This window comes from Stegodyphus dumicola, chromosome 10, assembly GCF_044657685.1.
Source record: "Stegodyphus dumicola isolate Sdum_Otavi_A_Nest chromosome 10, ASM4465768v1".
Classification (NCBI taxonomy): domain Eukaryota; kingdom Metazoa; phylum Arthropoda; class Arachnida; order Araneae; family Eresidae; genus Stegodyphus; species Stegodyphus dumicola.
Window position 1 is genome coordinate 163,831,189 of NC_140777.1, and position 24,620 is coordinate 163,855,808.

A 24,620-nucleotide genomic window follows, 5' to 3' on the forward strand; every position below is an offset into this window, starting at 1 on the left:
TGAATTTTTGAATAAGGTTTCTAATACCTTTGTTAAGATAAAAAGATACCGACTTCCATTGCACATGAGCTTACGTAGACAAATTTTCTGTGTCTTTTAAGAATTTGTTAAGTATTAGTTCATATATATCTTTTGCATCAGTATTTGTTGGAGTTGTTAATTTTCAGTTAATTATTTCAGAATAGCATTAATTAAAAAAAAAAAATTCCTACTTCCCAGGTTAGAGAATTAGAAAGTGAGTTAGAAGATGAAAGGAAGCAGAGAACTGCTGCTATTAGTGCTAGGAAAAAAGTTGAAGGTGATTTAAAAGATATAGAACAACAGTTAGAATTGGCAAACAGAGTAAAAGAAGATGCTTTAAGGCAACTTAAAAAATTACAGGTGATTTCTTATTTTTAATTATTTTTAATTCATTAACTATACTTTTTATTTTACAGTTATGTTTACTATTAGCATTTAAAGATGGGGTGAAAATTTAAAAATTTAAAAATATTTTAATGTATTTATTCTGTGTATTCATAAAAGTATATATGTTAAAAATGCATCTGGATGTAAGAATTATGACCATGTGGTAAAATTTTATTAAATTACTTTTAAGAATTGGGAATAAAGTGTAAATTTATTAAGTATGAAATGCAGTGTAACAAGTGTACTGTGATTCAATTTTTTAAAAACTGACACTTTTTTTTTAGCTTGTTAACTTTAAAACCTTTTTCTTGAAAACTAGTTAAAATTTCATATTACAAATAAATGAAATAAAAGATCTGTTGATATCATTAGAAACCTTCTGAGTAAAAAATTAATGGATTTGGGTGATTCAAAAAGTGATTCATTTAATCACCCCCATATTATTTTGAAGTTTCATGTTTCATTAATGTGTTCTGTAAAATAAAAAAATAAATGAGCTGAGGCATGGAAATGATCTTAGATCAATTTGATTTTTGATAATTCTAAAATGCTTGTATTTTTTGTTTTAACTGCAGTTTTTCTTTTCAAGTGACAAAACAAAATATTAAAAATTTCCTATTTGTATCATGCTTTAAAGGATATGTATATAATCCAGAATAGGTTAAGAATGAAATAATAGGAAAATACTTCATTATAAGTACCCTTTTCCTACTGCAGTTAATGTAAATAAGTAAAGAAATTTAAAAAGCTGAGATGTTAATTTAAAATCAGTACTTCATAGAGAAAATTAATTTTTCCCCATCCTTGGCAATTAAATAAAAAATAAAAACTCTTTTTAATTATACAAAAGTAAGAAATGAATAATTTAATAAATTAAAACCGTATCAAGATTTTTACTTTTCCTTCAGTTTCATAAAAATAATAATAATACAGTCAAAAGTCGTTAATCCGGACTCCTCGGGACTTCGGCGATATCGAGATGAAATACTACACTTAGTATGGAATTATAAACCAAATAAAATAAAAACATCTGCTCTGAAGATAAGGATAGTGCTGACAGATCAACTTCCAACCCCTCTGCGGCAGTGTGAAATTGATAAACAGATTTCGGATTTCAAAACATACTTTCGCTTTGTAGTAAATATGTATCGGAAATTCTATTTGACATAATCGAAAGTTCAAGCTTACTTTTATAAAATTGCTCTAACAGTCTGCAAAAAATAATAAGCCGCATCCAATTCGAAGATTAAGGAACAATGCAATCTGCAACATTAACTGAATTAGATAACTTTAGCTTAGCGTATAACTCCGTTACACATTAAACGCGCATGCGCACAAACATATTCGCAGCTGTAAGGGTCTTGTGCGCTCTCGTAAACGCCTGTGCGCATGCGTGAGCGTGACGCACGCGCAGAAAGTTTGTAGCTTTGAGGTCCGGATTATAGATCATTCTGGATTATGGGTGTCCGAATTAACGACTTTTGACTGTACCACTACCAGCTAAAAATTTAAATTTGATTTATTCATATCTTATTCAACCATTTTGCTGAAAATCATAATTTTTTTTTTGGGGGGTGAGAATTCTAGTATAATAATCTTGCAGTTAGTGAATCAGTGATATGAACAATAGTTACACTTCAAACTACCAAGAGCGTTAAACACAATGCAGTGCAAGTAGTATCTAAAAGGCGAAGCTCTCACAGATATCTCAATACTCCAAAGTTGCTATTAACTGCTTAGAAACTGATGCTGTCCATGTCTTATATATAGTTTTCTCCTGGCCGCTGAGAGATTTCTAGTACCTTTCACTGCTTGAAATTACCAGAAAACATGAAGGCCGGATACAGTGTTACATCTATTACAATTATTCAATTACAAAACCCATTACAGTTATACGGAATGATCAGAATGTCTTCAAATGGTTGCCATGACTTTTTTGCGATTTCTCACCAAATTTGGCAACAAAATTAGTTGCCAAAACATTGCCAGCTTGGTGATATTTCGCTAATATATAGCAAGATAGCCATTTACTCAATGTTAAATAGACTTGTCCCTGTATTATTATTTTTCTGTCACTTCTTTAGATATTCATGTTACATTACATAAAAAAGTATTGCAATTTCACATATAATTTTACTAAAATTATTTACATATGTACAATATTTGTAACATTGCCCCCTTCCCAAGGGCTGCTCGTCCTGGGCAGTACATGGACAGGAAGCCATACTTACAACTAAGAAAAATCAATGCAATAAAAAAACAATAATGTCAATTGGTAACAAATTAAACACTAAGTCAATAAATAAATGCATGAATTTACAGATTTATATACACTGTAGGGACTACGTACTATGGTCATAGTATGGGGATAACCTGTCATAATGAACAATTTTAGGCTTCGAATTTGATGACTTTCGGATGCAAACTATGACATCATTTAACCGTGGGACTATGTAACAACTGTCCCAAGGTAACTGTAGTTTAAGAGAAAGTCCTCTTTGTCAAATTCCATAATCATATTTTGTCACCTTTTTAATGAATCGATGTCCTCTAGCTCTTATGCCATCTTCCCCATTGCCAAGTTGACTTGCTCTCATGCAAAATTGTGCATCACTTCAAACTGTTCAGGCAATGAAGATACATCTGGAGAACGTCCAAACAACAGATCACAAGGCAGATGAAGGTCACAATCGAAGAGCATTTGGTATGAGAAATAGCTCATAGTCTCATGGACAGCACTGCCATGGGTTAATAAGAACAGAAGTAACTTCTGGTCTCAGTCCTGTTGGTTTCTGGAAACCACCAGCAGGAGGCTATTGAGGATGGTTTGAACAAACCTCTTTACTGTGCCATCTGACTGGGAATATAAAGGTGTTGCTTGGGTTTTGTTGATGACCAGTAGCTTGCAGAGTTCTTTAATTACAATTGAGGTAAAATTTCTTGCTTGATCGGAATGTAACTGAAGAAGTACTCGGAATCTGGAAATCCAATGCTGTATCATTGCCTCTGCTAGGCCACTTGGTGACATAATCAATGATAACAATTTGGAAGACGTCCTGGATTAGTTCATTGTCACTCCTCTTGCATATCAAGGCATTAACTTGTCTGATTAAAACGTCTGGACACACAGTTCAGGATCCCGGATGCCATTTATGAAGTATTGCAGAGACAGGATTTCCTTTGTTTTTGTCAGCCATTCTGGAAAGGCTAGATGAGACAGCCTTTTAACATGTGTGGAAGTTTCTGAAGTGTTTCCCTGAGTTTGTGTTGACATGATTTTAATTGAGGGCTCCTATAATCTTTAAAACACTTCTCCCCAAATCGAACCTACAACACGCCGGATAGAATTTCGTAGTCTAGCCTCTGGTTTTCGGAAAGAGTTTGAAGGACATCCACTGTGTCTGCTCTCATAGAAGCACCGCAATGGCAGGCCTAGCTTAGGAATCCTATCCATTTGCATCCACCACTAAAGAGAACTGAATCTTATATACTTGCCACAGGAATCTTATATACTTGCCAGGAGGTCTTTCTAGCATATGTGGATAGCTTTAGAGAGGGACTAAAAGACATGGGTAAAAATTTAAATCATCAGAATTGCTTCATGCTGTTGCTATGAGTTTCTTTAAGGTGTTGGCTTCTTTGGCGATGACAGAAACTCTGTAATCGGTTTGTTGTTTGATGGCAGAAATTGTGTCTTTGATGTGTTGTTTAACAGAAGAAACTCTTTTTTCCGTTTCTAGAACTTTGTTTACATTATCCATTCTGCCTTCAAATCATAGCTTCAAATCTGTTTTCTATAACGGCAGTAATTTTTCTTTTCATTTTCTGTTGACCTGTTTCAGTCTTTTTTTGAACTGAAGTGACTGTCCCTTCATCTTTCTTGTCCCGCTTTATCTTCTTTAACACACTTGGCTGCCTCTTCCATCTTTTCATGGCCCGTTTATATCACGTCTTTAACAGAGTTGACAGCCTCTTCCGTCATTCGTTCACCCCTTTCATATCTTCTTTGAATGCTGCAAAGGCTGCCATCAGCCGTCTTAATTGCTTCTCCATGATTTTGGTTGAATATATCAGAGAACCAGAGAGAGAACTCATTTCTGATACCAAAAATTGTTGCATGCATACACGTTCATAATAGATTGAATGCACACAGAACCAGTAGTAGCTTGATGAAATTCTATCCTAAGAAACACTTCAAAGTTATGAAACTTTCCACAGAAATACTCATGCAGCACTTCATAGTATCTGCATGAGTACAATCAGTAGTTAACATTTCAAGCTACTAAGAAAGTTAAACACTGCGCAATGCAAAGCAGATCTAAAAAGCGAAGCTCACACGGAGATATCTCAATACTCTGAACTCAACACTGAAATAAATAACTACTACTCATGCTTTCTCCAGTCTTATATAATTTTCTCCTATCCGCCAATAGGTTTTTAGTAGCTTCCACTTCTCGAAATTACTGAAAGGCATATGAGGGCCAGATTTATAGCTACATATAGTACCAATTACAATTATTTAAATAGCCCTGCCCTTCTATTGTTACTTTTGTGGGAAGGCTGCGATTCTTCAGATTTTCACGTTACATTATTGAAAGAAATACAATTTCACTTATAATTTTATTAAAATTATTTACATATATACAAAATCTGTAATGGTATTTTCCATGTATATGCAGTTTCTCTAGAGTTTATTGAGGAATTAATATAGTGATACTTCTTGATTAGTTGTTCTTGAAGCTTTTCAAATGCTTCAATATTATTATCTGTAAGTAGTAAAAATGATGTGTGTTTAATGCAGATGTGCACCAGTAGAAACAATACTTATTGCAGAGTAAAATTTACTGCAAGCAAAGATAATTTAGAAATTTTAGGGTAGGGAACTGGTGCAGTATAAAAGGATTATTTGTCTTCAAACCCATCGAATTTTTTATGTTTTGAAATAAGCATCAGAATGATGTTTGGTATTAATATTATTAAATCATGTATATATCTGTAATGTAGCATTATTTGAATTTTAAAATAGAGTCAACTGAAAGATTATCAGCGGGATGCTGAAGCTGATCATGCAGCAAAAGAAGAATTAAGTCTACAACTGAAAGAAGTTGAAAAGAAACTAAAGTTAATGGAAGCTGATATGATACAAGTACAAGAAGATCTTGCAAATTCAGAAAGGATACGTCGAGCTGTGGAAGCTGAGAGGGATGAATTGCAGGAAGAAATTAATACAACAGTTTCTAGAGGGTATGATGTATTCTGAATTTTCTGCAAAATACCTTGGGCAAAATAAATTTGTCAAATGTTAGGATTACCCCCTCAAAAAAAAATAAAATCATTTAACTTTTTAATTAAATAATGTGATTAGTAATATATAATTTCAAAAATTGTACTTTTTTCTCCCAATCATTCTGTTTCTGCGAATCAAATTTCACATTTTCTACTGATTAGAATCTTAAATCATCCCTCAGTTCTTTTTCTATGGGGGGAGGGCAAAGAACTAGTCTGCATATAAGGATTAAATTGTTTTTAACAGGTTAAAGCAAATTTTATTGAACTTCCTTTAACATTGAATTTTTAGTGGTCACTATCACCTCATATCTGAAACACCTTTGCATAGAATTATCATCACCACGTTATATGACTGACATCAGTCCTTGCAATCATAGGCTTCTGTTGTTTCTACATCTGTGAAATAAGACCACTGAGCAGTAGTAGTTCAATCTGGGCTCAATTCCTAGCTAATGAGCAGGTTGCACTACTTATAAATCAGTTCTATGAAGTAATAATGAGAAATATGACTCTTATTTAAAGTTACTATATCCCTGAAAAAGCTGTTTTTTAAAATCAGTATATCCAAGTATAGCAACCAGTGCAAAATATCATTTTCTTACAGTAATAGTTGTGTACCATAAGGTAGTGAAAAGACTTTTACCATTATACACATACTTAAATTGCAGAGCTCATCCCATTTAAAATATTTACAATAATTAATGCTAAATTTTCTACTTTTTAAAATTATTTAAATAGTATAATAATATTTATGCTAAAAATTATTTTAGTTGTACTGTAAGAAGTCTTCTAGAGTATTTAAGTGCTCTAGAAGAATAAAATAAGAAAAGCTTTTCTGTGCTTATTCGAAGAGGATAGTATATGAATGATACTATAATACAATTGTGAGTTTTGAATAAGACTTTTTATGCTTATCAATGTATCTCATTTAAAAAGCTCAAATCATTTCGATTGTGAAATTATGATGGGAATAAATGAGGTTAAATAGCATTTCCTATACATTCATATAAAGTTCTGAAATGTAGGGTCAGTCCATAAGTTCGTGCGCATTAAGAGAATTTCCACTATGATGCATTTACTAAAGCAATACAATTTTGAACCTGTTGAAACTTGTCATTGTTTGACTAACATATTATTCAGTTCATCACCAACTTTCGTAAGTATCGAACACATTTTAGTATCCATAGAAGATTAATATAGATAGCCAGTAAAAACGTGTTGTGCTACATTTTTTATTTTCATGTGGTGAATCTGCCAGGTTTGCAGCAATAAAAATGAATGCAAGGTTTGTACGGTCCTTAAGAGTACTTAAAGTCCTTAAGTTTTTTTTAATTGATTTTGGTCCTTAAAAGTCCTTAATTTCAGTCAAAATAAGCAGAAGGTCCTTAATTTTAATCATTTGAAACTTTTGTTTTTATGACTGTCATTTTGAGTGTGAATTAGCATTTTGGAGGAATATTTTTGTCGATTTGCTGACAAATATGGTTATCTTTTGAATGGGTAAATGTGTTAATGGGTTATAATTTGTCCCTATTTCTAATATAAATGTGGAATAGAGTTTCTGAGCAAGAAATGAGACATAAGCATTTCGAGATTATTTCATTTTTTCTAATGAAGAGCTCGAGCTCTTAAACAACTTTTCGCTTTTGGGGATGTAAATTCTTTTATTTTATTAAAAGGTTCTAAATTTGGCGACTTATCAACATTTTGACGATTTTAAGATCAGTTACTATAGAAATTTTTTAATTCCAAGATCTGGGAATTTTTCGACAGCTTTTTTTTTTAACATTATAACATTGATAAATATCATTAAAATAAATGGTAAAGTATTGTAATTATATTTAAGAAATAACATTAAAGTAAAGCATTTTTATTTTTCGCTGTCATACTATAAATTCCATTTTGACCACTTTTTATACAATATTTTGAATCTGAAAAATAAGCAAGGTATAATGCTATAGCAGTGCAATTTACAAAACAGTTCTTAGCAATAGCAAAATAGCTATGTAATTAATTAAAAATGTCTTCTTAATTTTTTCATGGTAACAGTTTTCCCATGTAATTGTCTCAGAATTCTCAGAATATGCATCAGTTTTCTCTATAAAATTAATTTTACACTTTTTTCCTGCAATATTTTTTTCAAAATATTTCTGGCTTTTTGCTGTTACAGAATTGGTAGGGGTAATTTTTCTTTAGGATTTTAGACATTGCAGCTTGGAAAGATTTGAAGGCAAGATTTATAGACCCATGATTCTAGCAGATTCCAGAAAAACGTGACAAAATGGAAAATGTCTCCGTGGTATTAACACGTAATTTCATACATTTTGGAGAACGTCTGGAAGAACAATGATAACATAATAGATGAATGTTTTTACTTCTGATACTAGAATTTTTTCCTTAACATTTTTATCTTCCCTTTATTTTCTCTACTTTTCACTAGTCACAAGCATGGAAAATATAAAAAATGCTTCTAATCTTATCATATGGACAGCCATTATAGAAAAGTTTTTTATTATTAAAGAAATTGAAAACTGATGATTTAAAAGATTCATCTAATATGTCTTAATGCATCATGCACATGGCACTAGGCATTTTCCCACCTGATGCAATCTCTGTGTATCCTAAATTCTGCTGCTTGGAGCCTTTTTAAACTCTGCTTCCAATGCCTGTTATTCTAAAAGTTTTGCCATTTCTAGATTTTGTTACTCTGTGTCACTAAATTCTGTAACCGGACCTTACCATATATATTTCATATTTCTTCTGAATTTTCACATTACTCGAGAAATAAATTTAACAGCTTTTTGTATACATTCTAAATGCATTTAGTTTTTTTAGAATAATAGAAATCTTTAATTAAATCCAAAAATTCTAAAATGAAAAGGAAACGTGGAAGAAAGAAACCGAATACATAAAGAAAAGAACATTTTCCTTCAAAGATATGCACAGTTATTATTATGTAAATTACCCAGTTGTTTACAATTTCATCCTTTACAATAATTTCCCACCAGAATACAAATCACTTAGACAGTTTTTAAACTGAGGTTTTTGGAGTGTAAGACAAGAGTGTGTTTCTGACCTCCAGTTGTTCCTTGCATTAGTTCCTGCCAGCTCTTATAATTTGTAATTATTCATCTTTGCATAACTGCTGCCACCGACATTTGAATTTGTTATGAGAGTTACTGAGCCAGCTTAAGATGATTGTAATAATTGTTAAAATTGTATAGTCTTTGACCACTAGTCCATATTTTTTAGTTTGAATTTGACTCTTCTTGTTTAATTACATCACTACGAGCTGTGATTGACTTTGTTAGCATAAGAACATGCCTTTATGTTCTAACATCTTTTTAAGAAAGAAGCTTATTTAAACCTGTCTGACTTTGTAGTTACTTTCAGACATAGCGATAATTTGCTTCACACCAATGTTTTTTTTTGGGTGGGGGGTTGGACTATTTAACTTTTACCAGCTCAAGTAAAACTCTCATAGGTACATTGTGGAGAGGTTGACAAGTTAGGAGATAAAACACACAGAAACTAGTGAGAACATTGTTTTGCATACTGAGACAAATTTCTAATTGTTAGAAAAAATGCTCAAAGAGAAGGAAATCTGTATAAATTAGCCAAAATCTCTGGGAAGGCTTCAAATTAAAAAAATGCATAAATATTTTGTTGAGTGTTGTTGTTACAAAACATAAATGGTTTGTATCTCTTATGTGTAATTATCTAATATCGTTTAAGAATCAATGTCATAAATTACATGTATTTTAAACTGTGAAATTTTATTAGATTGGGATTTTAATAATAGGAAGAAGTAAGATTTAATAGTGACCATGTAAATCCATAATGGCTAAGGTTATCTAATAGCTAATTTAATTACTTATAACTAACCACTTATCCTTAAAAATTATCTCTGCATATTAAAGCAAGTTATTGCCTTTCTCTTAACCCTTACCATGGTCACCAGATAGAACACAAAAAATTCATGTAAAACTTAAGGCCCGTTTCCACTACTGCATATGCGTTGCGGTGCGTATGCGTTTCTCCAATCAGCGAGCGAATTCACTTTGATTGACATCTGCAATCCGGTCGGTGTGCGGTGACGGATGACATACGGATGGAGTTCAACAATGTTCAACTTCTATCCGTATGTCTGCGGTTGCGTTGGGGTCACGTGGTGAAAAAGGAGCAATCAGGTGCAGTGACTAAAAATTAATGGCGGCAGAAATAGCGATGAACGCTCGCTAATAGGGAAAGAATGTTTTGCTAAAAAATACTTATTTCTGAATTAACATTATAGCGAGAAATCTGCATGCTGAAAATGACAGCAATCAGCTGAATTTAGTTTAAAATGAAAAGAAAAACAAGATAACTGCAACTACAGTACTTGTTCATTCAAGAAAATCAGCGGCAAAAATTATCATTCCAAGTCCATGAAATAGCAAAATTTGTTCTGATAATCATTTTTTAGTTCTGCATAGTCATTTAGCTTTAATGAAAATGAATGTCTGACTATATCAAACTGCTATAGCAAATTAGATATGATTAAAAGATTTGCTATTTTTTTCTTTTGAAACAGGTAAAAACTAAAAACGTTAATTATAAATTAAATTTGATAGCCTTTTAAATACTCCAGTTCATTGAAGAGTATGTTAAATTTGTATTTCCCTTTATAAATATATCTTTTTGGATAACATATATTTGTAAGCACATGAAATATATTTTTAGCAGCCCGTTTAACTTCATTCGGAACGCCACTTTAAAAGATAATGATTTTTCCAAAAAATGTACTAGAAGCTGAAGAACAAACTCTGGTGAATTTTTCAGACAATAGCAAAGTGAAATAGGACCAAAAAACTTAAGTTTTAAGAATTGATTTACTTGATGATGTATATAACCCAAAATATGCATGCGACTTGCGTGTAATCCTAGCTTAGTGGTAAAGCTGATGGTAACGATGTCCACTTTTTGGAGTCATGAGTTCGAATCCCATACGCTTTTTGCACCATGTCTGCAACTTTCTTACCTTTTTATTCCAATTTGATCTATATTCGTGTTTTATAATTTATTTCTATTATTATATGCATTAAATATATTGTTTTATTTATGCTCTTATTTATTTAAATTTTTCCCGCAAAAAAGTTTGAAAATTATATAATACTAATTTAAAGCATATCCTGTACATATATATTTGAATTTAACAAACATTGTCTATTCGTAAAAAGCAAATTTAAAGTTAATTAAATTTAAATGAAATTTAATGCAAACAAAGAAATGATTAATTATTGCTGTGCAAGTATCAAAATCCATGAATAAATATATAATTCCAAAAATTTATTAATCCTTAAAAAATTTATAAAAATGCATAAGTGAATAATGGGATAGATTATTAATCCTAAAAAAATTATAAAAATGCATAAGTGAATAATAGGATAGATTATTAATCCTAAAAAATTATAAAAATGCGTAAGTGAATAATAGGATAGCTTATTAATCCTAAAAAATTTATAAAAATGCATAAATGAATAATAGGATAGATTTAAACCTAAAAAACTTATAAAAATGCATAACTGAATAATAGAATAAATAAATTTTTGGAATTATATATTTATTCATGGATTTTGATACTTGCACTTGATTTACATATGCTCTCAGAATTTAAATGATATTGTATATTAGTTCGCAGCAATAATTAATCCTTTATTTGTTTGCATTAAATTTCATTTAAATTTAATCAACTTTTAATTTTTACGAATAGAAAATGTTTGTTAAATTCAAATTTCATTCCTTGCAGCAATGGCGCAAGAGAATTATTTAAATTTAATTTATTTTGAAACCCTGCAGATATATATATATATATTTTCGTTTCACTTTTATGTGAATGTATATACATGTGCTCAGACTTTGGGATGTTTACGACTCTAAACTTTCATTCCAATTAACATGAGACAGTATTAATGCCCTAAACATTTTTTTAACAAAAAATTACTATAATAATTGCTTTTAAATTCAGTCCTCTCCTGCAGAAGCGCAGGAATTAATTAATTAAATATTTCCATTTTCTTTACCTAATGTGTGTATATATAAAGAGAAAAATCTTATTTTTATAACTTCTTGTATAAAAAGAGATATGAATTAAAAATGTTTAAATTAAAAATAATATTTTATGGATTATGTATAAAATATAACTGCCCATAGTGCATTTTAAAACAAACGAGATTTCTAATAAATTATCCAGCTATGACCCTGAAGTCAGCGGTATACAAGCATAGCAAATTTTGCTTAAATATTGTGAACCTTTCCTTACAGTTGCTCTGTACTTTTAAAGTACCAACTATTTTTTAATCCCTTTAACTTTTTTATTTTATGTTATTTATTTGTTTACTTTTTCACTAAGATTACATTTTAGTTTTAATAATATATATATTATTTCATAATATTTAAGGCTTCTAGAAACACAAAATTTTTTTTTAAAATTTAGTTCAGCTTCTATGGAATTCGTGATGTTCATAATATGCATTATAACCTTACTTATCTAAAATTTCATATCAAATCCAAAACAAACAATACTCGCTTAAGCGGGAAAAATTCAGTTGTCGTAACTTGCGAACTGCTTGCGCCAAAATATTACAGTGACACCTAGCGGCGGAAAATGAAAATATTTTACACATACGCAGCAGTGGAAACGCTTGTACGGATGCCGTAGGCGTGTCTTCAATTGACGCAACGCGTTCGTACGCAGTAGTGGAAACGAGCCTTTATTCTTCACATCTAGCGAGACTTAAAACAAAACAACTTATCACCTCTGTTGCTTTAGTGGATTAGTAGAACCTTAAAGCATATTAACTGAGTTACAACCCCTGGAACTCTACACGAAGCTACGACATTAGCTCGTCAGACAGAGCCCAGCTAACTTTCAAAACTTTCCAACGTGCTTATACGGACATGCTGTACTAGGACTTTCAGGTTTGTTTTGATCAGCAGGTCTCTCTGTAGGCAAGCAGGAGCGGTGGCAACAGCCAGTCTTTTGTTTTGAATCATGCTGAATGTGATTTTACCTCTCATTTTAACCTATGACATTCGACATAAAATTCACCTGCTATTTACTAAACCTCTAGACTAAGTATGTGGCAAAATGAGACATAAGGGGGGGAACAATATAAAGCTAACTGTTAGTAAAACGTAAATAAAATGTCCCTTCTTTCAAACTATTACTCATTTCAAACAATCTTCAAACTATGTCCAAGTATTATACGTGTAAAATATCTAATGCTACCTAATAAACTTTATAAAGTGGAATTTATTCTCAAATTTGTTTTATAGTTATGTTTATTAAATTATGTTTAATAAGAATGTATCCTACTTACAGATCTATTTTATTCTTAGAGGTTTATTACAAAAATGGAGTTCAGACATAAGTTGATTGAATTTATTCAGCTTTCGTTTACTGATAGTACCAGCTTTCGTTTACTGATAGGTCCTTAATTTTTTTCATTAATAGTCCTTAAAAGTACTTAATTTCCACGTGCAGAAATGTGTGCAAACCCTGTAATAGTGTACATTGTGAACATACCATTAGTGTAAGGACCACCCAGAAATGGTTTAAAAAATTTAGAGTTGGAAAAAGCAGCATTGATGATGAACCCCCGTTCAGGACATTTTGAATCATTAGAACAAAAGCAAATGATTAATTCAGAAGTTTATAGTGAACAACTTTGCCGTCTAAATTCAGAATTGATCAAAACACACCCACGATTGGTGAATATCCAGAAAGTGTTATTTCATCATAATAACGCTAGACCGCATACGGCTCGAACAACGCTGCAAAAAATTAGTGAATTTAATTGGGGGCTGTCGCCACATCTTGCTTACTCCCCAGATAGTGCCCCAAGTGATTTTCACTTATTTCATGCCTTACAAAATTTTTTACTGGGGAAAAAATTAAATTCTAAACAGGATGTACACAATGAACTTTCAAGTTTTTTTCCATCAAAACCAAAATCTTTTTACAGCAATGGCATAAAAAAGCTGTCTGTAAGATGGCGAGACATTGTAGATAATGGAGGAAAATATATAATTGAATAAAATGTTGTGTTTTTTTTATATTATTTAAAAATTTACCAAAAAATGTGTACGAATTTATGGACTGGTCCAATATATTTAACTGAATTTTATGAGGTTTTTAGGTGCTTGCTTTCCATCTTATGTTATTGTATTTCACATTTTATCTTGCAGAGATATTTAAAAGGCTCTTTTATGTAAAACTGTTAGAATAACCGAAGTTGTGGTTTTAGGTCCCTTCTTCAAGATGAAAAGCGACGGTTAGAAGCTCGTATACAACAGCTTGAAGAAGAGTTAGAAGAAGAACAAAGTAATTCAGAAATATTAATGGATAAGGCTCGCAAAGCTCAAGGACAGGTAAAGATATTAAAATAAAACTTCACCTTTTTCAAATCCTGAAATATTTTAATATTTTGCATTGCAAGTGAAGTACAATTAAAATGTATTTGCTTTTCAGATTGAGCAGTTAACGAATGATTTAGCAAGTGAAAGATCTAATTCTCAAAAACTTGAAAATAACAGAATGATATTGGAAAGACAGGTAATAGACCTTTTCCCTTTTGCTGTGTTATATAATTTTATTTTTTATCGATTTATTTATTTTCTTGGAAGACTTGATTTGTCTGGGAACTTCTTTCTTCATATCTTTTTTTTTTTTCTTTTTTTTAAATCTTGAGAGCGACTGGAGAAAATATTTAAAAAGGAGGTAAAATACATAAATAATAGCAAAAAGAATATACTAAAGAAATTTATTAGTATTTTTTTGTTTTATTTATTTAATTTTAAGTCATTTATACTTTTCATTCAAAAAGTGTGGAATTTCTAATTAACAAGGTTTCAAAATGTCATATATTTAGCATAGTCATTTATTTTAAAATTATTAATTTCTTTGTAACTGATCCTATAGTTTGGAAACATTTAAATATGTGTGCATATCAATATTAAAAACATAGTTGCGATAAGTACGGAAGTAGGAAAAAATTTAAGTGTAAAATGGTACAGCTTAGTTATGTATTCTCTTCCAATGAATGTTATTTTTCATGCAAATAAAATTAGTTTTGTAGAGATTTAATTTCATTTAAAAAAAAAAAATCCAAACATGCAAAGAGTAACTGAATATTTTAAAGTTCTAATTATTTAATTCTGACTTTCAAACTGCATTTTTCCATCAGTATTTTAAAATTTATTTGTATGGATAAACCATCATGAAATTTAATTTTTTATTTTGTTAAAATGCTGTCAAATTTCAAGAAAAATATTCTTGAAATTTTTAAATTGAGGGAGATTTTATTTCTTTTTTTTTCCCGCATGTAAAAAGTTAGAATATTACGCAAGTAGCTAGTAACGTTTTCAGATGTATGAATAAGAAAAATGTGAGAACATGCTAAGCAGACGATATGTGAAACAATTGTATTTTTTGTTATAAATTGCAATTTAATTGTCAAAATGGGGTATAAAATTATTTAGGAATATCTTCTTCTATCAACGAAGTTGTATAGTGAAATACTTCATCATATTTAAAAGAAATGTGTATAGTAGAGAAAATAGCCCCTTTATTGTTCAGAAGAGTAAATACATTTTAAAATGCATTCAATATTATTATTTTTAACTCTTTGCTGTATTTTATTATCCTGATGCTGTATAAATCTACTGTTTATTTTGAATTAGATTCTCTTTAGCTGCTGAAAATAAGTAAAATTAAGTAGTAGATTACTGTAGTTTCATCAAATAATTATTTACAGTTGTCTTTTTTCAAACTTTAAATTTTCTAAATTTAAATATTTTCATTCAGAACAAAGAGTTACGTGCCAAACTTCAAGACTTAGAAACTTCTCAGAGAACTAGAACAAAAGCTACAATAGCTGCTCTGGAAGCTAAAGTTGCCCAGGTTGAAGAACAGTTGGATATGGAAACAAAGTAAGATTTCATTGCTTTGAAAAGGTGGGAAAAATCAATCTTAAAATAAGATAAATTTTAGCAACATATTTTCTAAGATCATACACACCTTTACCATTCATGATTATCTTTGGATTTAAATTTTTGTAAAATACATTTTTCATCTCTACAGTCATAAAAAGATGTAGTAGGATTACTACAGAAATCCTTACATTTTGGAAACATCATTGAGAACCAAAACCTTAAAATTATGTTATTAACAGAAGATTTATTGTCTACAGACATATAGAACAGAATCTTGTAACAGAAGAATGTCTTTTACATCATTTCTTCAAAAATTTATTGATTACATACTCTTATTTTTTGCATTACTAAAATTGATCCTTTCAGTAGCCAGAGTTTAACATAATTTTATCCTTTGCATATGGGTTGTTTAGTATATTATATGTTTTTATTATTCCTAAAAAATGAAATTTGGCATGAAAGAATCTGAATTTGGGAATAAAAATTCGGTCATCAGTGGAGGGGAGGACAGAAGTGTATTGTATTGCTTTCCAGCTAAAACCTATGTCTCACATTTGAGTAATAGTGAAAACATTGTGACTCCCATACTTTTCCATTAACCAAGTAGTCAAAAATTATAAAATATGTTATTCAACAAGACCAGCATATCATACAGCACTTTCCTGAATGTAATGAATTTCGTGGAATGTGAAATTTCCACAACGTGAGTTTGAATTGTTTGCAATCTGCTTATGTAGGACCAACTTTCAGATGTAGGGAATATATTAAGTTCACCACAAGATGTCTTCAAAGTTGTGCAACCAGTAACAGAAATGTAAATTTTTCTAGGGATTACATTAGTTTTACTTCTGGAACTGTGTAAAAATACAAATGCAAGTCAAATTTTTAAATAACTTTTCTGCATATTACTATAAGTTAATCTTAATTGGAAAATTTCTGTAATTTTTTTAAAGGCTACTCATCTTTCAGTTTATTATGTTTTAAAGCAGATTTACATCTTTTGCTTCTCTCAAAGATTCTATAAGAAAGACTTTACAAGGCAAGTGACTACTTTCTTTAAAATAAAAAAAAAAAAATTTAGATGTGAACTTCACCCAGTGTAAAGACTTGATTAGAGCATAATCTAGACCCATTTGACTCTATCCTTTACCTGTAAGTAGGCATAAAATAAAAGTCATAAAATATATAAATACAGAATATCCCCTGAGTTCAGCATTAAAGTACATCTATTACCAGTTGTGAGGACATTCATTGCATATGCCACTAAGACAGTTTTGTATTTATTAGAACTAACAACAGATTTATTTAAAAGTTGGTTTGGTTTATTAGATTACGGAAAAGCACTCGAGGGCTATCTGTCTTAAGGGAGGGATGCCTTTGTGGAGGACGTTTTAATGGAAACTGCCTCATATACACGTTACACATGGGGAAAACCATGAAAACTTCCATGCAGCCAGCCTGTTCGCGGGATTCGAACCTCAGACCGAACTACCGATATGTTCAGCAACGCTTAAAAGTTGGAATCTATTTAATCAACAAATGCATATTATTAGAATGGTTGCATCAGTTAGATCTGCATACTGTAAATAAGGAGAATTTTTTTCAAACATACGTTAAAATTTCTTAATATGTAGAATATTCTGTAGTGATACTCATCGTAATTCCTTGTGGTGCTGGATATTTTTATGTAATACAATATTGTAGTTTTATGATGTAATAAAAATATCTAGTTAATTTTTCTGAAAACAAGTAAAAAAATTACTGTGATGTGGATTTATTTTTGCTGCATTGGTTTTTGGAATGTTGGAGTTGTAATTTAATGGTGACCCCCCCCCCCCCCCAAAAAAAAAAGAGTGCATGTTAATTTTATCACAAGCATGAGACAGATGGTTTGGGTTGCTGCTAATATTCTGATTCATCTCAAAAATACTAAAGAGGGTTAAGCAAACCATTTTAATTCTCAACATCCAATCAATGAAGTGACTCTATACAGTCTGCATCATACACAAATCAACTTTATACAGAAGTATAATTGTGTCAAAATAGGACTGGGCTCACATCCAAAAAATTACCCCTGTGTGGACAACAGGGAATTGTCCCCCCTTTTTTAAAAAATATATTTCTGTGTTTATTGTTTCCTTCATAGCTACTTACATTCCTGAATCTGAAGCATGAGAAATAACATTTTCATCACTAAACTTCCCATGTGTTAAAATACTTTGGTTATACTAGTATACATACTAGTATACATACATAATACACTAGTATACATTTGGAGTTTGTTCACTCCAAATGTATACTAGTGGGTGATTCACTGTCTTTAACAGTCATTTTTATATGTTTAATTTGTGTATATGTATTTATAAGTTATACTCTTCATAATTATTAGTGATACTCTATTTCAAACTTTTCAAAAATTATATATATTATTTGTATATATGCACATATATATAAATTCTTGTTCACATATACTTTAACTCATTATTATAGAGAAAGACAGCTTCAAGCTAAAGCTAATAGGAAACTAGAGAAAAGGTTAAAAGAAGTTTTGATGCAACTAGAAGATGAAAGGAGACATACAGATCAATATAAAGAACAGGTACGTTAAACTGCTATGTAAATTTCAAATACATTTCTGCAGTAATATTTCATTATATTGAAAATGATGATTTTCTAAAAAGGTACACAATTTAGTTTTTTGTATTCAATCTAGCTGGTCTGCAGCATATCTGGATAACTAGATTGTGCTATCTTTGACGCCATATATAGAATACAAGTTTGGGAATTTTATGCTTTTATCATCATATTTTATTTCAACAAAATTATGCTTTTTATGCATATAAAAATATTTTTATTTCTATAAAGCCCCCCCCCCCAAAAAAAAAAAATTTTTTTTTTCCCACAATAAAACTAAATGATGAAATGATTTTTATTTGCCTAAAACGACGTTTCTTAAACTTTTTGGTATGGAATCCCGTAATATTTACGAAAATTTTGTGGGACCCCATTAAGCATTGTGCAAATCCGACGTGCGTGAGTGAAACTATCAATTTCTTCACTTGTATTGTAATATACTATTGCAGTTTTAGGAAATTAATTTTGAGACATAGAACAATGAAAAAATTTTAAATAAGTAACAAACTTAAAAATATAATACAATAATAAAAATAAATTCAATTACTTGGGTAAATTTAAATATTAATTATAATCTGTGCATTAAGTGTAGCCACTTTAAAGGTCACTACTGGGAAAACAGCGCTTATGCAAGGATTAAGTATCAATGGGAAAGGTGTGCCTGTTTATTTTTAATTATATTATCAACTCTTGGCAAAACAGATGACAATGCGGGATGAAGCACTTCTTCAATATTCTTAATTGTTCTACACTTTGATTTTATGGTGTTTAAAGTCGAGAATCTCATTTAGCACAAATATATAATAGAAGAAGTTAAAAGAAAGTTTATGCACTTTCAGAAATCGTTGGAAATTCTTTTGCAACTCCTACCCAAAAATCTACTGTTTTCAACCCCAAATCATTTGATAACTCAACAAGATTTTCTTGTGATTTTAATAGCAAATGAGTAAGTAATATTTTCCACATTAATTCCAAACTGTTTTATTAGTTCTTCAGCACTAAAATTTGCAGGGAGATATTTCTCAAGACATCGAAGATGTTCATGTATCACTTTTAGCAACTCATCTTTTTGATGATTTATTTCATCATTTTCACTTAAAAATTCACTTGTTGCAACAAACATTTCTAACAAACCCTTTTCCACCATGGTTCTCGATATTGGAAATTTTTATAATAAAAGCATCAGTTTTCGATTTGATTATAAATATGTTGCCCCCTTTTTCCTTGAAGGGACAAATTTAGTTCATTTTGTTTTCCAAAATGTCACTCTAATAACAGCTACAACTTAGTATGGAATAAATTCGCTAAGTCATATTTTTGTTTGGTTAGAAAGAGAAAAAATCATCTTTTAATATTAATAACCTTTTTAAACTGTGGCTTCTTGAAAGCCATCTTACCACTGTATGTAATAATAAGTTTTCGTATTCAGAACCCATGTCTTTACAAAGATTTGAAAGCAAACGACTGTTCAGAGCACTACTTTTGACAAAGTTGACCACTTTAACACCATCTCAAAGCACAACATCTAACTCCACTGATAATTTTTGGCACCAGTGCCTGACGATGTATCATGCAATGAGTAGATGTTACACATTTATTGCCATTTTACTTTTCTTTGGCTAGAAAACCAGCTTTTTTTAACCGACCATTGCTTTAGCACCGTCTGTGCAAATGCCAACCCAATTTTTCCATTGCAAACTTTCGTGAATGAAAAATTCATTAACTTTTACAAAAATGTCCTCGCCTCTGGTGTGTGAATCCAAAGAGCAAGAAAACAAAAATTCGTCATGAGTACATTCTTCAAAAATATATGTAACACACATTAATAATTGAGCCAAGTTTGTAATATTAGTTGAGCTATACAGCTGGATTGCAAACTTAGTACTCATTTTGAGCCTAGTTATTACCTGCTGATGTTGATCTTCAATAAATTCCAAAATTGACTTTGAAACAGTATCGTTGGGAAATGGAATTTTACAGATGTCATCTGCGTAATTTTCTTCATGAACTCATAATAGCAGCTGGCAATATTAGATTTTCTCCAATTGAATAAACCTTTTTATTTTTTGCAGTTAAATAGAATGCTTCATAAGACTCAAGGAAACACTTTTCATTCACAATAACAAAGTTTTGAAAGCCAAATTTTTTGTAGTTTCAAAAGATGCAGTATGTAGTATGCTTTATATTGAGATGTCACTTTAATCTGGTAAGTTTCATACTTTTAGTAGCCAAAGCTTCTTTACAAATTCAGCATAATGGCTTTTCAATTCCATCATAAGTACAAGAAGTAAAACCAAATTCCAAATACGATTCATCATATTTGCATTTTCTTGGTATTTTATCTGCGCTCGTGCTAGGTATTGAAGATGACTTTTCAGTTTTTTATTATTATTATTTCAATTACCTAAACTCAACCACTTATTCATGATTCATAAAAATATTTGATAATTATTGTTGAGAAAATAAGGGGTTCTTGTTCAAAATAGATGATAACTGATAAAAATAAGTTATCTACTTGCTGATGAAACAAACGAAACAGTGATGGCAAAAGCAACCGAATGCATTTTTTTATGGGGACAGTAGCATTGTATATACATTCAGAGGGAAGGGGTGCTCAAACATGTGAAACAGTCCGCATAGAACAGCTGACATTCTGCCACTAATGAGATGGCTGAAGTCAAAGATGGCCCAGTTGGCATGGGTTACCAAAGTCCAAAGATCTTGCATATACATGGCCTTTGACGAACTAACAGTGTCACATGCAAAGCAAGTAAAATTAAAGTTTTTATTTGTAAACAAATGTTGTCATTTTTTCCTTGTCTGTATTGTCTAATCTTTACCTATTTTCAGATACATTGTGTAAAAACATTAGATAGATGTAAAAATTATTGTAATAAAGAAATATCAAAATTGCTAAAATTTAAGCTGTTGTTAAAGTTAAAATTAAACTCTGATTTAATTTTAATTTTAGCTGTGGGTCGCGACCTACAGTTTAAGAAACTGTGGCTTAGAACACAGTTTCTTTTTGTTGTTTGCAAATGAAACAGCAAGCTAAGTTTTTATTTATATAGGTCTTGAAACTAAATGTATAATCCTATATTTATAGTTTTCTAAAACAAGTTTCTCATTTCGTAAAAGAAAACTTGTTTTTATTCTGCTAACATTAAAGTTAATCATTATTTTTTATTAATATAAAATAATAAAACTAACATTATTTAAATCTCACACTTACAGTTTATAATAAAATTAAGATTTGCTTTTAAAAGTAAAAATGAAATGTGTGCAGAAATACATTTTTAATATCCAGGTCCTGTGATCCTTTAATTATGTTGACTGGCATTGCCTGTTTTAGATACATGGACATTAAATTTTAACAACCTGTTTTTTCTCTGAGTGTTAGTAGGAACCCTTTTTTATGTTTTTTGAATTTAATAACATTTAACATAGTGTTTTACATAGAACTTTCAGGTAGTTAAGAATTTCTTAATAGTTGATAAGAAGTGTATTTTCTTGTGTCGATTTTGAGTTATTTATTTGCTGAGAGCTGGATTAACCATAAAGAAAATTAAGCATGGGCTTAGGGCATCACCAAAAATTCTCATTGCTAGTTTTACCATGGATTGTATGCTGCAGTTAAACCAAAATTGAGACAGAACTTTGGGGGGGGAGAGAGAGAAACAGAATTAGGCTATAAATGTATTATGTGGAGGCACTGAAAACTTTTGGGCCTCTAAAAGTCTTAATCCTTCCTTGACTGTGATGATATTCTGAAGCACCTAGTAAATATCGGTTTTAATGAAAGTTTTCTGCCACCGCAAATATTGCCTGTACAAACAATTTGTGCTGGCTCATTTAATCACATTTTGTCAAACGATTTTTGGCATCTGAAAGAAAGAGACTTGTTTTAAAACACTGTGTTGTAAAATTTGTAAAAAAATATTATCATTAAGCACAAGGTGTCTGAAATGGAACTATCACGTTACCAGATTAGAACCATCATTTACTTCCAGTTCAGTTGCAAAAAGTCAGCTGCAGAATGTCACCAAATCATATATACAGCTTTAAAGTTTGGTACCGAAAGTTCAAAAACAAGGACTATGACATTCAAGAAGCACAGCTCTCTGGTCAGCCTACGGATGTTGATGAAGCCCGCCTGCGAAAACTTGCGGAAGATTATCAGTATGCAAAAACTCAAGAACTTACGAAGGAGTTGGATGTTAGTGCAGTGTCCATTAGTCTTGTTATGCATCAAATAAACTTGACGTGCAAGTTCAGTCGTTGGGTGCCATATGAGCTGACTGAAGCAGATAAGGATAGACGTGTTCGGACCTACACTAATCTGCCCAAATAGCAATGTAAGGACAAAATTCTGGACCAAATCATCACTTGTGATGAAAAGTGGATTTGCATCAATAACACAGGCTGGTAAAGGCCCCCATGAGTTTGTCAGCAGTGTCGCAAAGTGCAATTCGACTAAAAAATAGTTCATGCTTTGTATATGTGAGAATTGCTGTCAGTTGGCAAAGAGTATCTGGGAAAAGGTAAAACCCTTGACGATAAGGTGTACAGCGAGATGCTACTATCAAAGAAAAAGGTCAAACTGAGTTTCAGTGCAAGAAAGTAATATATCATCAAGATAATGCAAGACCACATGTGTTGGTATTCACTGGCTGGACTCTGTAAGGACTCGAATGGGATCTTTTGCCACCATTTAGCCCCGACATCACTCCTTCGGACTTCTACATTTTTTCTTACTTGCAGCTACATCTTCCTGGTGCTAGGATATCTGGAATTAGGTTGATCTGTTTTGGGACTTGTGGCCAAAGGCTTTGAAAAATTACCAAAACGTTGGCAGAAAATCATAAACTTGGTTGTTGATTACTACCCACTCTAAAGTACTTGGCGGAAAACTTTCGTTACAACCAAATAATTGTAGATCTTCATCAATTTTTATGTGTGTATTTTTCATAGTAACAAAGATCTGCTAAATTTAAGTCAATTAATATTTTTTTTAAACCAATTCCTGTGTTTGTTTATTTTGTGTATGGATTGAGTCTTTTTTTATCTTGTTAAATCTTGGTTGAGCAGGCTATGTAGTTTTAGTGTTACAGAATATTTTGATTTGCTAAAAAAATTTTGAATTTTTATAAAGGTTGAAAAAATGAATGCTCGAGTTAAAGCTTTGAAGAGGCAACTTGATGAATCAGAGGAAGAATGTTCAAGAGAGAAAGCTCAAAGAAGGAAAGCTCAGAGAGAAATTGAAGACTTGATCGAAGCTAATGCTACCCTAAACCGTGAAGCATCTTCCTTGAAAACAAAAATGAGGTAATTTATATACAATTTAGAGTGTTTAAGAGTTCTATTTCAAATTAAATTGTAAAATTCTATTGCAGTGACAAAATATCCTTCCACAGAGATAATTTTAACTCTTCCCAGTTATATATTTTTAGGCATGGTGGCCTTATATTGCAATTATTTTTGGATAGTTCATGCTGTAGTATAAACTATCCAAAAATAATTGCAATATAAGGCTTATATATATATATATGCTTATATATATATATATATATATAAGGCTGTCTTAAAAATATATAAATGTCTGATGAATTTATTTAAGCTATATATATTTACAATTTAAGCATTGGATATATATCATGTAGATTTAATTTTACTGGCAAAATGACTATCAAATGAAAAAATAAGCAAGAAAAAAGACATACTGAGTGTAACAAAATTAATGGTTACAATTTTAAGGGGTAATCAGAATTGTTATGAACAGCCCGTAACTGCAATATATGCATTGCAAGTGATTAGTATACACTTTAGGAAGATATCTTCCATGTCACATACTTTTGCAGCAGAAGCACTAATTTGGCAACGAGGTCTTCTGGAGATTAAGTCTTTACATTTTTGCTTGATGTTGGTCTTATTGATGTATTTCTCTATTAGTTGACTATTAAAAGTTTCTTTTCATGATATTCTGATGAACATCCAGAACATAAAACAGCCTTGCTGAGAATATTTTAGAATTGTTAAGAAAAGAAAGAGTTAAGGTGTTTAAGAAAGAAAGATTATAGATAGTATTATATTGCATAACTACATTATTTTAATGCAGTTTGATCATTGATTGGTAAAGTTATTAGGGGCAACAAAATCCACATATAACTTTTGCTTCTCATAAAACTTTATAATTTGCTGTTGACCAGAAGTTTTGCCAATAATAGAAACAGAAAATTAACATACTTTTTTGATACTGTATTTTTGCAATGAAATAAGCTGGAACTAAGATTCTTAATCTTGTATGCTTAGTGTAT

At 30.8% G+C, this 24,620-nt stretch overlaps 1 protein-coding gene across 2 annotated transcripts in view; it reads left to right on the plus strand.

The window, feature by feature from the left end:
- LOC118185946 (uncharacterized) overlaps positions 1 to 24,620 on the plus strand; it is a 191,198-nt gene that overhangs the window by 157,748 nt on the left and 8,830 nt on the right. For both annotated transcript variants that reach the window (XM_085825795.1, XM_085825796.1), the window contains 7 exons: positions 220 to 381; positions 5,435 to 5,652; positions 13,986 to 14,109; positions 14,210 to 14,293; positions 15,545 to 15,669; positions 18,163 to 18,271; positions 23,459 to 23,631. In XM_085825795.1, coding sequence (XP_085681921.1) covers positions 220 to 381; positions 5,435 to 5,652; positions 13,986 to 14,109; positions 14,210 to 14,293; positions 15,545 to 15,669; positions 18,163 to 18,271; positions 23,459 to 23,631 — 995 coding nt within the window. The remainder of the gene's footprint in view (positions 1 to 219; positions 382 to 5,434; positions 5,653 to 13,985; positions 14,110 to 14,209; positions 14,294 to 15,544; positions 15,670 to 18,162; positions 18,272 to 23,458; positions 23,632 to 24,620) is intronic.